The 18,877-nt window shown below is 33.3% G+C and overlaps 1 protein-coding gene across 1 annotated transcript; it reads right to left on the bottom strand.

The window, feature by feature from the left end:
- Window positions 2,463–6,875, bottom strand: LOC102183669 (NKG2-A/NKG2-B type II integral membrane protein-like). The gene is made up of 6 exons (XM_018049111.1): window positions 6,668–6,875; window positions 6,105–6,203; window positions 5,561–5,614; window positions 4,727–4,878; window positions 2,901–3,001; window positions 2,463–2,580 (listed from the first exon to the last, which is right to left on the bottom strand). The coding sequence occupies exons 1-6, from the start codon at window positions 6,873–6,875 to the stop codon at window positions 2,463–2,465; spliced, it is 732 nt and encodes a 243-aa protein (XP_017904600.1).

Here is an 18,877-nt window from a genome sequence, read left to right as displayed (position 1 = left end):
AAAAAATAAAAATTTAAGATTTCCTCCTCATTCACACCAGCCGTATATAATAGAGATATAGATTGCTTCCAGATTCATACAAATTCTTTACAATCTAAGCTAGAAGGTAATAACCAAAAATGCGAAAACCTTTATCTAGTTTTAAGTTCAGTTACACATTTATAAATAACATATGAACCAAAGGAAAATCTACAAAGTTTTCAATTTTTATATGATTTAAAAGGAAAATGCAATAGTAAAATCTGCCTTGTGAAATACTGATTGCCTTAAATGCATACATTGCAAACAAAAAAAAAGAAGGAATACATTGGAGGAGGTGCCACTAGAAGCTAAAACTTAAAAAGCAATCTGGGTGAAATTTAGTTCAAGTATAGTTCAAATAAAGAAGTAAAAGGAAAATAAATGATGCAAAATTATGACAAAGAAAGCAAGTACATTAGAAAGGAATAAAATGGTCAATGTGATTTCCACTTGAAAGGTAGTATAATTGATAAAAGACATTAAAAGAAAAAATGAGAAGACATAAATCTTTTACATCTATAATAAATGTAACAACGCCATTGTTGTTTATACTGATGTTAAATAGATAAGAAAAGCATACTATAAATATATTCTATCTAAATGAAAAAGAGAATGCCTAAAAATTGCAATTTACCAAATGCAGTACAACTCAGATCCTGAATAAACTTAACATGTGTTAAAGATATGGCGTTCATTGTATAAAGTTCCTACAAAAAAAATTCTAGAAACTCTAATGGTAACAGTAGTGAATAATAACACTTAAAATTATTCCAGGTCTTTCACAAAGTCTCCAGGTAAGATTAAAAAGAAAAAAAGGAATGCTTCCCAATAGAGCCTTGAGAACAAAACTTGCCAGCTTACATAATATTAAGGAACTCAGTCCTGTCTCTTTGTGAAAATTGATGAAGAAAATATTTTAATCTAAGTATGATACATGCACTGATTTTAAGAGAAAGAAAATACAGAATGATCATTGTGGTTTCATTTCAGGAATGTTTGGTTAATATTTGAAGTAAATAAGAATATTTAGAGGAAAAACTATAAACTTTATTTTTTAAATTAATTTATTTATTTTAATTGGAGGCTAATTACAATATTGTGATAGTTTTTGCCATACATAAGCATTATTTAAAAAAAATCATTTCTCATTCTATTGAAGAAAAAATAAAACTGAAACACTACTGATTGGTTACAAAATTCATAAGAAAAAAGAAATAATATGGAATTGCTTTCATAGTAAAAATGTGTGATCAAAAAATCCTTAAGCCTCATACTTGAAGATAAAGTATTGGAATATATTCCCATAACATAGGAATGATACATATAGGACCTTTACAGTACTTTCTATTCGACATTGAAGATAAAAGCTTGCAGTGTAAAAATAAGTCAAGAAGAAAACAAAGCAATTGCACCTGGAGAGAAGAAATAAAATGTGATTATTTATAGTTGCAATATGTTTTTATTTTAAAAATCCAGAGGAATGTAAATTTGAAACAATAGACTTAATACATAAAATCAGAGAGGTCATTGGACATAAGATCAGCCTGTAAACCTCTTTTTGTTTGTTTGTTTGTTTATTTCTGCTGCAGCAGCAAAAATTACTAAAAATTTAAAAAGCAACGATGACATTTACAAAAGCATGACTATGAAATATCCATATTTCTCTAAGATTTCAATATTGAAAAATGTAAAACAAGCTAAGTGGATTTCCTTGACAGTCAGTGGATGGGACTCTGTGCTCCCCAGCGTGGAGGGTGCAGGTTGGATTCCTGGCTGGGAAACTAAGATCCCACCTGCTACCTGGAGTGGCCAAAAATAATTAAATAAATAAAATATAAAGAAATTAAGAGAAAACCTAAATTATTGGAAGGATAAAGCATGGTACTGATTGGAAGAATCAATATTGCAAAGATGACTGTCTTTACAATTTACTTTAAAGATTAAATGCAGTCCCAAGCACTTTTTAAAAACAGCTTTATTGAGATGTGATTTACATAGCATAAAATTCATCCATTTAAAATGTATAATCAGTTATTTTATATACATTTCCAATTTGCAACCATAGCCACTATCAAAATCTAGAAAGTATTCATCACTGTTCAGCTAGCAGTCATTTGTATCCCCACCTCCCCACAGCTCTTGGTCACCACTAATCTGCTTCTGGTCTCTCTTTTCTTATTTTTGATATTTCATGTAAATGGTCCTATACACCATGCGATCCTTTAGAAAGTTTGATTGCCATAAATATATGATTGAGCAAAACAGTCAGACACCAAAGGAATGATATCTATACTTTCTGGTGTGCATATCAAATGTCAATAGTTTTTTTAAAAAAACTTCCATTATCAGAAAAAGAATATAATACATTTTGAAATTTATGTAATCATACTATTATTTCCATTTAAGAGATGAAGTTACCCAACAGCAGCCAAACTTACTTTTTAATTCTCAAGCTTGTGCTTGCAAGTATACTTGTGTGGGAATTCACAGTCATCTGATTTTATGTCCCCCACGGATAGCACTGCACAGTTTCCTTTCTCAGGTAAGTAGTCTGATAACCTGTAATGGAAAGCATTGCATAATTCTGTTATGATATGTGAGGACAGCTCATGAAGTTATAACATTTCTGTATAACAGTAATAAAAAAGATATTTTGAAAGTGGGTAATGGTGTTTTTAACATAAGTTTAGGCAGAGTTTGTTATTAGGAAAATGGAATACTGAGTATCCCATTTTCTAATATTTCTATCAACATTTTATTAACTTTCATCATCCTTCATCTTTGTGTAATTCAACCAAAACAAATGTTTTAATAATATTCTTAAAGTATATTGTTAAAATATGTTCCTTCTCTATATAGTATAGTTTTAAAAAACTTACTGTAGTTTGCAAGTTGAGCCATTTTGCCACATCCACGGATGACCAAGGCCTTCACGAAAGACTGGAATCCATGACGTAATTGATAGGGACTTCAGAAATTTCTACACAAAAGTATTTTCATTTAATCACTATGAAAGAATTTATTTATTCTTAAAATGCAAATAGTGTGCTCTTTCATAGGATCCTGAGTTTTCTGAACAAGATGAGAGTGTTAGAATCTAATTTAACATTAAAAATACAAAATTGAAAGATTTAATATTTGTTGAAGCATTAACCAATGTCTGCGCTTTTGATTAAAAATAAACTCAAACATTTATGTTTATCAGTTTCATTGCTTTTCTTATGTTAATAAGAAGTCTGATTCACGCATGTTAATTTGACCCATGTTGTCAAATTAAACATAGCAAGGTTTTAAATGTTTTCAGATTCTGTGACATTCGTTTTTCCAGATACTGTGATTATATCACTGAATTTTGCTACTATTTTTCTGAGTTTCAATTTTAGAAGAAAATTAAGGGATTGAAATTGAGAAAATAAGTGACATGAAGACAAAGTTTTGATTTTCTGGGACCCACACCATTCTTTGCCTAGATAGACCCCAAGGCAATCTTTTTCTGTATTGCTAGAATCCAGCAGATAAGATAGAGTGTCAGAGATTCATTTTTCTCTGCTCCTCCCTGTTAAGTACAACTGTAAACATGGGCACTTATGAAAGACACAATAATGGAGAACTCTGAAAGGTGGAAAGAGAAGGGTGATGTGGTTGGGCACTTAGCAGCAGCTTGACTCTCATGAAATCTCTCATCACTTTCCAGGATGAGAGAACAAGGTGAGGTTAGGGAACAACAATTAGGGGCATCTTATATCTTCCCCCAAAGAAGAAAATGATCTAGACCTGCTAAATGACTTACCCAGCCTAGCTGTAAGAGAGGGCACAGATAAGCCACTCCATTGTTCCAGTGTGTTGAGGGGAATCCTGTTGACAATGCCACGTGAGCCTTACAAAGTGTCCATCAGGACACCTGCTAACAAGGAGCAGTTAGAGGAAGTTCTCCTGCTTCCACAAAGAGAACTAGAGTTGGGAGGCTGAGATGGCGGTGGGGCCAGCAAAGAGGGTCTCATGTCTAAAAGTACTGAACCCAGGAAGCCTCTTTTCCCTGAAGGCATAAGACTCCATCTCCACTCAGAGACACTGGATAGAATGGATTTTAAATGTTATATTTGCATAATGAGTAATAAACATTAACAAATACCATGTAAATGCAAGAATATGGATAAATTGCAAAACTATTACATGGGAGTGTGCAGAGACTGAAAGAAGATTGCATACTGTTTGATTCTATGTTCATGAAGAGCAAAAACATGCAAAGAGATTCTATAACATCAAATGCCACGACAGTGGGTAAATAGGAGGACACACAAGTGATGAGAAGTTACAGGGGATGGGGTCCTGGAAAGCTGAAACTTCTAATCCATGATCTGATGTGTAATTACATGGTTTTATTTATTTTGTGATCTATATGAAAATGTATGATATGTATACTTTCCCTGATATATATTAAAATTAAATAGCACAGTTTATCTTAGAATATAATAGCACTTGTAGAAGTGTGGTTTTCAGTGAAAAGCAAACATGGAAATAATCAAGCATGCATTCATAGGATAAAATATTAATAAAGTATCATAAAGTTGTATTCCATTATTTAATAAAATAACAGGCCTTAAACAAACTACAAATACATACAAAAACCTAAGTGAATTCTAACAAATTTAACACTGACTGAATCAAGCCTTTAACAAAATGTTGGAAACATCTGATATCTTACCAGTTCCTCTTCATCATCTATATAAAGCAGAGTAGAGTTCCTAGAAGCACAGGCTGTCAAACTCCCATTCCACGTTTTTTCTTCAAAAGTAATATAATAGCAGTTGTTGGAATATGTAAACCAGTCTTTTGAACAATGACCACAATGGCATTCTGAAGAAAGAGTGTGAATTACTAGCCAAAAAATATTGAATTTTAGAAAATAAAAGTCAGTTTACATATATGCATGCTGCTGCAGCTGCTAAGTTGCTTCAGTCGTGTCCGACTCCTAGTGACCCCATGGACTGCAGCCTACCAGGCTCCTCTATCCATGCGATTTTCCAGGCAAGAGTACTGGAGTGGGTTGCCATTGCCTTCTCCAACATATATGCATAGATATAAACATATACATGATATACATGGTTAGACAACATATCTATGCATCCTCAAGGCTGGTACATATTAAACAAACCAACACATACATTCACAGAAAGGGTTAGTCTCTCATAACCCAGTTTATGTCTCCACATAAAGCAAGCACACAGAAATATCCACTCTTTACACATCCCGAAAATCAAGAACTGAAACCTCTGCTTTAGAATAATAAACTTATTTGTCTCTTATCATATTATAGCAGAAAGAAAGTAGAACTAGTTTTCAACAATTGTTGTATTGTTCATATTGATCATATTGTTGTATAGGCAGAAGCATTCTCCTATAATCATTACTTATAAATATTTGTTGCTCTATTTTCCAACTTATGTTCTACCCCATAATCTATTCTTATTTTCATTAGCCTAAGATAGAGACAAAATACCAACTGTATGTGTGCCAGAGCTTTAAAATCATTATGTACCTTTCTGGAGCCTTGTTATCTGAGAGGAGTTATTCTGGTCCTGTATTAGAGTAGCTACAAAATTAATCATTACAGAAGTTAATATTGTTCTAAATAAATCATAATGATTTTAGTTTCTGAGTTTAAAATTTGGTTTATTGTTTAGGATTAGAGTAATCTAAAATAAAACTGATTTTACCAAGAAAAATTAATTAAGCAATGAAGATTTAATGGAAAAAAATATTTCAGAAACCAAAAGGAACAGATGCCACCACCTCTTGCAGTATTTGTTTTAACCAATTAAGACTTAATTTGGGTTTATCAGTAAGTTCTTTCAATCTCCTAATACATGTTTTTGAGTTATGAAATCAGAATATACAAATACGTACCCTCTGTAAATATTCTGTGTCGTATATTTTTGACAGATTCAGAATTACCATTCCACATTTACTCTAAATGCATATATTTTAATGATAGGCACATTCTATAATGTTATGAAATGTTTAGAGGACTGACCATCATTAAAGTGAAAAGTTCCCTTACAGTTTTTAAAAAATGTACTTACAGGGAGTAATAACGATCATTGTTACCACAGTGGACATCAGGACAAGGCAGATGATTCCGAGGATCCCAGCAATGAGCTTCTCTAGAGGTGATGGTGAACCTGCAGGGAGAGAAAAGGAACTACTGAGAAAGGAGTGATGGGGCAATTATTTAGAGAGTAGACATAACACTGCTGTTGCTGCGGCTGCTAAGTCGCTTCAGTCATGTCCGACTCTGTGCAACCCCATAGACGGTAGCCTACACTAGAACCCGTGTAAATATAAAGTTATGTATATAATCTTCGACCCCAAACTCAATTTCTACAACTGTAGTCTTTCTCTCAGAATATACCATTGCATTTTCAGCAAACATAATGCTGCATTAGTTGTTGATTAAAGACTACAAATTTCAGCAATGCCAGAATGAAAGTAGTTCTCTGATTTCACATTAGATACCATACCCAATTTTAAGCTCTCTTCTTCAAAATGAAAAATATGTGAGCTTATCCCCTACTCCTTCTCCATACCTTGGCACCCCAAGTGCATATCCTGGAACAGTTCCACCTAGTGACTGGTAATGTTTTACCTTTGGAGTGGTAGTTGTCCTCATTCCCTTGAAGATTCTGAGAAGTCTTTTGAAGATTCTGAGAAGCATTTTGAAGATTTAATTCAGCATATGTTAATTCCTGCTGAGCTATTGAAATGGAACCTTTAGAGCCCTTAGGTTTCATTCGCTGTCTCTTTGAGTTCTCGACTCCCTTCATTTCTGCATAGATTACTCCTTGGTTATTCATCTCTGAAGCTGAGTGATGTCAAGGGCTGTGCTCTAAGTGAACTGAGGAATAAGTGGTGTCTGTGAGACAAGAATCCTACTGCAATAACACGGGGCGGGGCAAAGACCTTAGTGTTCACTTTGCAGCTGAACAAACTTAAAGCCTGGTTCTAAATTCCTTGGAACTTCAAACAAGGATTTCATGATAGAACACTTTTTAAAAATATATATATTTTATATTTGACAATATATTATTGGTTAAACATGAAAAGCAATAAATCAGGGAATAATAAGTTCATGACTAATAATATCCTCATTAAGTTAAAGTCAGATTCCACAGAAATATTTTAACAACATTACAGTGCTTGTATTAAAATGAAAATATTGTGTATTACAACAGAGATTTAACTATAATTTTGATTATTTTGAAATCCAACAATTGTTATAGACTAAGTACTTTAAAGATGAGGATAAAGTTGGCATTTCCTGCACTAAATTACAGTATATGGTGACTTACATTTATTTATTGAAAAGGGTACCAAATGCTCTTTATTTTGAATGGTTGAGGAATTCTGAGAAAACTTTAAAAATTGAGGTACTACTTCATATATTGAAAAATATTACATGACAAACTAAACATAACCTAAACAATATTAAAAATAAAACAATAGAAAAAGACTAAAAAATATTTATTTTACAAATGTAATTGATAATTGATTTAATCACTAAGGTCTGAATCCACAAAATGATAAACAAATATAGGCCATTCATGAAAGAACACTATTGGTTCAAACTTCCAGAAAGATCCTATAGATGTTAAAGTTAGTAAAGGTCATTTTATTTGTATAAGTGATGATAATTGCTTATAAAATCCAGAAAACATAGCTTAATAACTCAGTCAATGGATGCATTAGTCAGAAAGATCTGGAAATTGATTATGGATTTGAAACTTAAAGAAGCGTGTTCTTTAAAAGTTATTTAGTGTTTAGTAACCTATATTATTAATCTAACATGGAAATAATATGTAATATATAATGCATGTTACACTGAGCACTCAATCTGGTACCTATATGTTCTATAAATATTAGTTTTTAACTACTGTTTAAGTTACAATTTCTGTGTTACTATTTCTGATTCATATCAGTTAGAGCCTGGAAAGCAATTTGTTAAACAAGAGTGTCTTTAATTAGTATAGTACATCTTTTTTGAAATGTTTGTTCAGTATTTTTAAAAATCCTTTCATTAGTTACAGTTACGTTTATATTAGCATTTAGGAAGCTACTTCATCTTGATTTTTATTAAAAATAAAACTGATTTTATTCAATCTAAGTGCATATATAAAGAATTATGTTTGGCCTTTTTATGCAATGAATTCTTTCCCAAGAATCTATTTATAGAAGTTGAGAGAAATATATATTAACATATTATTATACAAGAAACCTACCTTCTACTGATTATAAAATCCCAAACAAGTTGTTCTCTGTCAAGATGCCTGCAGCTTTTACTTAAGATTATATGCAAATCCAAATATGCACTTGACTAGCATTCTACAGACACTAATTTGAATACTTGGAGAAATCTTCCATCGTATTTGATATTTTATGGTTGTGTTTTACCCTGAGTTATTTTTTTTAATTAGTGTTGCACTTTGATTTTGTTGTATATTAACTATACTTCAGCTGCTTTACATCTAACATTTGCTAGTCCCCACTAAGTGAGACAGTCTAGTAGAGAGACAGGAGAGGAGGGACACATACCTTCTGCTGGCCAGAAAGTCGTGCATCCTTTAGTGGGGAGGTCAGGTTACTCTCATAAAAGAGGCCTGTTATAGCTGTGTAATAAAAGGAGAAATTTAAAAACACAAATCCAGGACAAGAGTAAACAATGTCTGTGACCTTCACTTACTGCCCTGTGAAGGCTCAGAGTGAAGTGAGAGTGGAAAAAGATGATTTCTCATCAATGTGTCACTTCAGGTTTGAACAGGAAATTCTCACGTTTGGGCTATTTGAAGAGTTTAGCTTATCACACACCTCCAGAAAATAGGAAACTCTGGACTCCAGTTGAAAGGACAGATGGACCTCTAAGTGTGCTATTTGTATTTTCAATTTTCAAATGCCTCTGAGAAATTATTTCCATATTCTACAAGATCTGAGGCAACTGAGGTTTAACCACCCATGGAAGCAAGTTATCTTGCTTCCATCTCAATCATATACATTGCAAACTTAGAATACTTCAAGTTTTTCTTTTAAAACCAGATTGCTAAATCTTGGCAGTACATATGCCTTTTCTTCACATCCATTGTTACTTCATTTCCATTGTCACTAAAGAAGTTCTATGAATCATAATCCTATTTTCAATAAATATTTAAAGATATTTGTCCCTAATTATTCTGAGAAATTACTGCATTGCCTACCATAGTGTACCTGGCACAGGGTCCATCATTTTCAAAATACCATCTCTCTTTCTCTGCCTTAGTTCTTACATTCAGCTTTAATCTTATTAAATAAATATTTTAATGTATAAATTGCCTCTGATAAAAATAAATTCCCCTTGAAAGGATAAATATAAACAATATTAAATGTATCATCATGACATAGGTTGAGATATTAAATGATTATTCATCATATCAGATAACTTATCACTTCCCAGCTACCCAACTTCAAACTTTACACTCTCATCTTCCCTTCTCTTTTTTGTTATAATGAAGGAAGTATTAGTACTTTTAATTTCTATCCACCCATTCCTACCTTTAGAGACTAAATGAGTCACCACAAGCATGTCCGCTACAGTTTGTTTTACTTTCCTAGTTTCTTCCCACTTCTGTTTTCTCCTTAGGATTCACTTTGTTAGTCCTTTACAACATGAAAAGTGTCAGTTCTTACCCCCAAACTGAACTATCTTCAGACTACTTGCAATCCAGCATTTTCCTGAGTGCTCAAACCAGAAACCTAGGATGAAATTGAAGCAGGGTCACAGAGGTTTGTAATGTGACTAAGGTTGGAAGAAAACTATTGGCAATATCAAGAGATGTCCGATATTCTGTCAGAGTAGGAAATGGAAACTCACTCCAGTATTCTTGCCTGGAGAATTCCATGGACAAAGGAGCCTTGTGGGCTACAGTCCATAGGGTCACAAAGAGTTGAACACAACTGAGTGACAACACACACATCAAATCAATCATGAATTCATCCTCCAATCCTCAATCATGCCTAGCTGTCTATATTTTACTGGGAATATTTATATCACAATATAAACCCAAGTCAAACTTTGCAGTTAAAGAAAAGGTAATTTTTAAACATATCTAACAAAACAGTGGGAAGAGGAGGAAAAGAAGACATAAGCGACAAGATAAATGGTACATGCAAATGAAAATGACAAGAAAGCAGGTATAACAATACTCATATCAGATAAAATAGTCTTTAAAACAAATTTCATAATGAAAGACAAAGGACACTATGTAATGATAAAGGGATCAATATAAGAAAAGGATATTATACTTGTTAGCATATATCCACCCAATGGAATATTTCATGCAAAGATGGGCTCGATAAAGGACAGAAATGATATGGACCTAACAGAAGCAGAAGATATTAAGAAGAGGTGGCAAGAATACATGGAAGAACTGTACAAAAAAGATCTTCACGACACAGATAATCATGATGATGTGATCACTAATCTAGAGCCAGGCATCTTGGAATGTGAAGTCAAGTGGGCCTTAGAAAGCATCACTATGAACAAAGCTAGTGGAGGTGATGGAATTCCAGTGGAGCTGTTTCAAATCCTGAAAGATGATGCTGTGAAAGTGCTGTACTCACTATGCCAACAAATTTGGAAAACTCAGCAGTGGTCACAGGACTGGAAAAGGTCAGTTTTCATTCCAATCCCAAAGAAAGACAATGCCAAAGAATGCTTAAACTACCCCACAATTGCACTCATCTCACACACTGGTAAAGTAATGCTCAAAATTCTCCAAGCCAGGCTTTAGCAATACGTGAACTGTGAACTCCCTGATGTTCAAGCTGGTTTTAGAAAAGGCAGAGGAACCAGAGATCAAATTGCCAACATCCGCTGGATCATGGAAAAAGCAAGAGAGTTCCAGAAAAACATCTATTTCTGCTTTATTGACTATGCCAAAGCCTTTGACTGTGTGGATCACAATAAACTGTGTAAAATTCTGAAAGAGATGGGAATACCAGACCACATAACCTGCCTCTTGAGAAATCTGTATGCAGGTCAGGAAGCAACAGTCAGAACTTTTTAAAAATAAGAAAATACTATGAATCCTTATGTCAACAAACTGGACAACCTAGAAGAAATGAACAACTTTCTAGAAATGTACAACCTTCCAAAGCGAGTTAAGAAAAAAAGATATTTTGAACAGAATGATCACTGGAAGTAAAATAGAATCTGTTATCAGGTACACCCGTGGTGGATTCATGTTGATGTATGGCAAAACCAATGCAATATTGTAAAGTAAAGAATTAAAGATTTTAAAATTAAAAAAAAAAGTTAAAAAAATAAATAAAATAAAGTAAAATAAAATAAAATTTTTAAAAAAGGAAAAAAAAATTATCCAGGTCTGGATGGCTTCACTGGGGAATTTTACCAAATATACAAAGAAAAAATTCATATTAGTTTTTGCACTATTTTAAAAGACTGAAAAGGAGGGAACACTCCTAAAGACATTCTAAGAAGCCACCAGCATCCTGATGTCAAATCAGACAAAGATACTACTAAAAAAGTGAAGCTTCTCCATCTTTGGCTGCAAAGAATATAATCAGCCTGATTTCGGTGTTGACCATCTGGTAATGTCCATGTGTAGAGTCTTCTCTTGTGTTGTTGGAAGAGGGTGTGTGCTATGACCAGTGCATTTTCTTGGCAAAACTCTATTAGTCTTTGCCCTGCTTCATTCCGCATTCCAAGGCCACATTTGCCTGTGACTCCAGGTGTTTCTTGACTTCCTACTTTTGCATCCCAGTCCCCTATAATGAAAAGGACATCTTTTTTGGGTGTTAGTTCTAAAAGGTCTTGTAGGTCTTCATAGAACCGTTCAACTTCAGCTTCTTCAGCGTTACTGGTTGGGGCATAGACTTGGATTACTGTGATATTGAATGGTTTGCCTTGGAAACGAACAGAGACCATTCTGTCGTTTTTGAGATTGCAACCAACTACTGCATTTTGGACTCTTTTGTTGACCATGATGGCCACTCCATTTCTTCTGAAGGATTCCTGCCTGCAGTAGTAGATATTATGGTCATCTGAGTTAAATTCACCCATTCCAGCTATACTAATTACCAATTCTATCCATAATGGGTTTGCTTTAGAATTACACTTAAGACGGAATTTTAGACTCAAAAGTGAAACTTGAAATCGTCTCTTCTAACCTCTGTTTATGTGTATGAGAAAGTTAGAATAGTTATTTTCTTAAAGTCATAAAATTAATTTGTATCATAACAAAGATTGTAACTCTGTCTCCTAGATTCAATTACAAAGTTATTTCAGAGAAACTTGAATTGCCTTGTTTTATAGCCTGCTAAATATCAAAAGATTATAAGTCTTAGATTATTCACACCTTCCTAAAATAGCTTGAAACTTTATTGTTCCTCTTAAGCTTCAGAGCAGATTTAGTACCGCATTCTTTAAAAATCCATCTATATCTTGCTGAAGAGAACATATTTGTCTCCATTCTAAGCCTTATTGGGCTAAAATAGAAAAAAAGTAAACCTTGCACATCTTCAGAATTTTTTCCTCCTTAAATTTATCTATTTTTCTGGAGTAGACAGAGGTTATATTTTTGTGGAAGTATAGATGAGAAATTATATTTTGGAGTTATATATAAGTATGTACACACACACACATATATATATGGATTTTGATTAAAGGTTACCACTTATTAGCTGATTGATCTTATAAATATTTCTAAGATCAATTATAAATATTTCTAAGATCAATATAGGATTGATCTTAGAAATATTTATATTATTTAGGCTCAATTTTTCTCACTTATAGATTGAAAAATAATGACACCATATAGGGTTGTTATTAGTACCACAAGACATCTTTTGTACCTTCAATGTCATTTTTCAAAGGCTCTTTCTTTGAATCTCTTGGTTACAGTGTTTTCCTCAAAATCTAAGATTCAAGTTATGAACTCCAGTGACCATAATGTTGAAGGAACAAGAAAAGTGAATGATAGGATCTGGTATAATACAATTGGTCAGTTAAGGGAATTTTCCAAATTAGACTGTGTGTGTATATTCTTCAAAGGGGTTACTGTATTTGGTGTACCAATATGTGTGCCATTTGAGTCTAATACAGATCCTAAGTGATAAGATATAATATTTCTCAAAAGAAGATATTAATCTGGGTTTTTGATGAGTGCAAAATATATCATTTCTGCGACTTTGCAACCAATTACATTGTTTCTTAAGTTTGAAAATTTAATGCAACATGTCCATAAGCTGTCATGGATCATTACTTAACCACACAGAAAATAAGTTCTAAAAGCTCCAGAAAGAAAAATTTTAAAAATCATATTTTCTGATATTCCCAGAGAAATGGATATTTTATTTCACTTTTTAAGATCATCTTGGTTATTATTCACTTAGCACCCCATTACTTAATGATGAATATGTTGCCATTTTTCCGTTGAATTAATTATACCTTATGAAACTTTATGAAGGATTCTTAGTATGTTTTTTGCCTATAGTCTTCAAAAATGAGTGAGAAGAGAGGGTGACTCATAAACCGGAAATTCTCCTATTCAAAGAAGGATAAAAGGCATCCAGCTGATAAAAAGGTAAACACTTTTTTCTATATGCTGTGGTTATTTAGTTCCTAAGTTGTATCTGACTCTTTTGCCACCCCATAGAATGTATTCTGCCAAGCTCCTCTGTCCATGGGATTTCTCAGGCAAGAATATTGGAGTAGGTTACCATTTCCTTCTCCAGGGGATCTTCCCGACCCAGGGATTGAACCCACGTCTCCTGCACTGCAGGCTGTTTCTTTACCATTGAGTCCCCAAGGAAACTCTTTTCCTATATATTTGGTTGTTCACTGGAAAAAATGTCAAGTAAGAAAAAATTAAATGATAACAGTTGTGTCCATGTATTTATTATATATCTAGTTCTTAATACATTAAGAGGTGTATTTAAATGCAATATTCAATGACATTTGTGATCAATTAAATAGTGATATTAATCTGAAACTCCACAATAAGTTCACTTTTGCTCTGATTCTGGGGGTTTTGCTTACCACATATTTGCCTTCTGATTTTGTGCAGAGTTTCTGCAGCATATTGTTGCAGCAATCCTGGGATTAGTGTGCTTTTTATTCCTGCTGGTAACCATAGGCTTAGGATATACATATGAGTATCAGATACACATATTGATCATGAGAGCAATGAACCAGAATTTTAAAAAATGAGATACTATAACTGCTGAACTGCTGTTGAGCTTCATAAACTATAAAGTTCTATAGAAATGTTAGATTCCAGAGGATAATGACTATAATATTGATGATAATATCATTATCTTGTTATCATAAAGTTCTTATGCCACACAAAATAGCTGAAGTCATACAAAAACTTTAGTAAGGAATTTGAATTTGAAATTATTTGAAACTTTCTGTTTGAAATTATATCTATTTGAAATTATTTTTCATGTAAGTTGAATTTGCCATATGGACCAAGACTTAGAGCATTTTATTTGATTATTACATTCCTTACCTTACTGCAATACTACTTCATTAGAAAAGAGTAAATTAGATCCCTTTTTATGTTATTAAAATATAAATCATGAGTACTGATATATATCATTTTGTACATTATTCTTGCATTTCAATGTGTTTTTCCTGGTAATTATTAATTATTTGGTTCACTTCAAACCATTTTGGGTGTCTTTCCAGGTTAATGTATACTGGGTAGAATCACAAGTTTGAAATTGTTATTTGAGAAGAATATATGGCAAAAAAACAGTTAATTGCTTCTTTATTTCCACTTTTATGTTTTCTGTTGTATAAATGTTATTATTGTTTTACTCACTTTAAAAATAACAGAGTCAAATATATGCAGCTATCATTTAAAGAGCTTTTTTTATGCTTCAACACTTCAAAATATTTTAACTTAACATATTCACTGATTGTTTCAATTTAGCCAACATCATTCATACAATAAATTATAATAATGTCATCTTCTCTTAAAGCCATTTATGATCTTATTTTTTCAATACGGGTTGAAGTGTTACAGGGCTATTGTGAATGCAAAATACAGAATACAACAGAAAGGAAAATTTCTGCACCAGAAGTTGAGAATCATGTAGTTTTACCACCTAATACAGGCAAGTATTAAATACTTAGGCTGATATCTAAGGTATTTTTTCATGGAAATATCCCCTTCTGTACCATTTCAAAATGTAATTTTAAAACTTTATATTGAAACTTTGGCAGAAATTTTAATTGTACTCATCTTTCTTCTTGAATCCATGTTTTACTATAGTTAATTGGATCCTTTCACAAAAATCCTATGATAGCATCATAGTTACTTGATTATTTGGATGTTCTATGCTAGTCATAAGATTTCCAGGTGGCTCAGTGGTAAACAATCCTCCTACCAGTTCAGGAGACTCAAGACACTTGGGTTTGATTCCTGGGTCAGGAAGATCCCCTGGATTAGGAAATGGCAACCTACTCCGGTATTCCTGCCTAGAGAATCCCATGGGCAGAAGAGCCAGGTGGGCTATAGTCCATGGGGTTGCAAAGAGTTGAACACGACTGAGCACACACAGATGCTATCTATAAATATTTCCCAAAGGAAAGAGTTTCTAGAATTAATATCATTGTCATGTATTCACTTTGATGGATTTTGCCCTTTAGGGAGAAATATTTCATTCTGTTATAATTTATCTACATTTGAGACAAATTTCTCAGTGTAATCTTATCAAAGGCCTTGAGTCTGTCAGAGACAGTCTCTGGCTCAACAGCATTCTTACCTACAGAATTTGGTAGAAGAGCTATTTTTTAAATATAGGCTTTTGGGACACAGAAAATAATCTATTTACTGATCATTCAGTCTGAAGTAAGCAGTGAAGTAAAGAAAATATACAGGTCACTAAAGGTCTTAAGGCTGTGGATGATGGTAGTTTTGTTTTCAAGATAGACTATGGCACGTGTCAAGTAAAATGGTCCTGCAGTGAAAAGAAGTGTTATTATTTTTCAAAAGAAGAAAAAACTTGGAGTGAGTACAAGAAATCATGCCAAGACCTCGGCCCTAGACTCATTAAGATTGATGACCAACAGGAAAAGGTATGTTTACTCTACTAAACCTGAGTAAGTGCTTTAGGAGAAGTTTGTATGTCTTAAGTTAGGATAAGTGCGTAGACTTTTCCTCCAATGATATTTGGCCAATTTGGTTTGAGCCCTGATACATATAGGTGCAGACTTACCTGCAGAAAAGGGGACACAGGTGTAACAAAGGCCTGTAAAATCTATTTCTAAACCAAGAGAGATAGTTTTTCTGTGAGTGTGGGTGCCATGGAATGATTTTCAGTTTTTTTCATTTTATGTGTGGCATCTTCACGTTTTAATATACCTAAGGCTGTTTCAGTATTTAGCCTCAAAGCAATTTGTCTTTGTTCAGTCACTCAGTCGTGTCAAACTCTGTGATCCCATGGACTGCAGCATGCCAGGCTTCCCTGTCCTTCACTATCTCTCAGAGGGTGCTCAAACTCATATCCATTGAGTCAGTGATGCCATCCAACCATCTCATCCTTTGTTGCCCCCTTCTCCTTTTGTCCTCAATCTTTCCCAGCAACAAGATCTTTTCCAGTGAGTTAGCTCTCATTAGGTGGCCACCCATTAGGTGGCCAAGGGATTCAAGCTTCAGCTGCTGCATCAGTCCTTCCAAAGAATACTTCTGGAACAAAACAGAAACTGCTTTCAATGATTTAAACAGTCTAAAAGAGCCAATATCTTATTGTATTGAGTTCTATTCTTCCACCACCAGTATTTCATGGGTTTGATCCCTGGGTTGGGAAGTTCCTCTGGGGAAGGGAATGGCAACCCACTCTGGTGTTCTTTCCTGGAGAATTCCATGGACAGAGGAGCCTGGAAGGCTACAGTCCACGGGGTTGCAAAGAGTTGGATACAACTGAGTGACTAACACACATAGGTATTTGGGAGGGATCATATTTCTAAGGAAGGATGAGTTTTTCACTTTCATGACCATAGGAAATATAAAATGAAAAATAAAGAGAAAGAATTTAGCTGGAATGATTCTTTGAAAATGAGTTTTTGTCTTACTCTTAATCCTGAATGACAGAGGAAGCTTCTCTTTTCTGGAAGAGAAAATCTAGGTCACATTTGCCATGACTTATAAAATGTAGAACTATAAAGCCTACCTAGCAGATTTTGTAGATTTCTTTCCAATAATTCAGGTCAGGCACTGAATTTAATTTGTAATATTTAGTCCCAAGAATGCTATTTCTATTAGTCTTATAAAGTATGGGTTAAGAGCTCTATGTTTTCTTGATTGTGAAATGTTTATGTTCTCAAATTAACAGTGTCAGTGAATAACTCTTCACTATAAAAAAAATGAATTAAGTGATGGACAACAAAGTCAGAGAAATACAAACATTCAGACACAGATCATAGGTACCTTGATTAATTTAAACCTCAATTGTGAACAATCAATCCCTGAATGATATGTTTTATTTTACCCTCAGGAAATTAGCTTTATTTAATCTGTATTTCTCTCATCTCTTCCCATTTTGTTGTCTACAGTTTTACTTCTGCCACTGAAGTTTCTGGACTTTGACATTTCAGTGAAACATTTTGTACCTTTCATCTGTGTACTTCCACGAACTATTCCATCTCCTCTGAAATTTCTGAAACCTTTTGATGTTGGTTAGAGTGAAAACTTTATGTTGTGCAAACCTTATGACAGACTTTCTTGTAGAACAGCATTACTTTCATGCTAATGTTTTAGGATTTTTAGTGTTTCCTTGCTTTATAGAGCCTAAGAGTATAGGTAAAACAGTGACTTAAATCCAGTGATACATGAAAACAGTCTTTTATAAATGACATAGACCCCTAGTATGTAACAAAGATATATAAATGAAAGAATTAATGAACATTTAATTTTAGTGCTTTTTCAGAGACCTAGAAATGATAGAGTATATTTTTGATGTGCCTCTAGAATACCTATATTTTCTCCTAGACATTAAAAGTTATAATTAAAATTTTCCTCTATGCAATTTAACTATAGTAGAAAAATATTGCAGTGTGTGCGTGTAAGTGAGAGAGAGAGACAGAGGGAGATACAGAAAGACAGAGAAAAAGAGAAATAAGTTGCTCTTAGGAAAAAATATGACTTTATAGCTCCACATTTGCATCCATAAGAAAATATTTCAAGTGAATAAAATGCACCATAAATAATGATTGCAAGTAATTGATAGTATTTTTATGGTAAAGATGTTTCAGAAACTGCATGCATCCATTATTTCAGTACACAAAGTCTTCAGAATAGACAGTATGATTCCCATTTGATACATAAAAAATGCTTAAGAAAATTTGTTTCCTTACATTAACATGCAAGTAAATGGGATGACCTGTTTTAAAACTTGTAGATATAGTTTCTCCATCTTCACTGCTATGTAATATTCCATAATACAGATATAGTTTATCCATAGTCTAAATGATGGGAATTTAATTTTTTTCCAGTTTTTCTTTTTATGAATTGTCCTTCATTAAACATTCATAGGTATATCACTTCATAAGTTTCCCCCCCCACCCCGTGTCTTATCTTTTCTTTCTCACAATATCCTTAGGAGTGGAATCATAGGATAATTGGGCATGTAAAAGTTTAATTTTATATGATAATTCCAAATTATTTTTCAATATTTTTAGCAAAGGTTTAAAAAATATCTTTGCTCTCTGGCGTCCCACAAACTTGGAGTAGTTATTCTCCAGTTCAGTCATTCAGTCATGTCCAACTCTTTGGAGTTGTTATTCTTAATTTTTGACAGTTGA

Source organism: Capra hircus, chromosome 5 (genome assembly GCF_001704415.2).
Source record: "Capra hircus breed San Clemente chromosome 5, ASM170441v1, whole genome shotgun sequence".
Taxonomy (NCBI): Eukaryota; Metazoa; Chordata; class Mammalia; order Artiodactyla; family Bovidae; genus Capra; species Capra hircus.
This window is presented reverse-complemented; position numbering and strand designations above follow the sequence as displayed.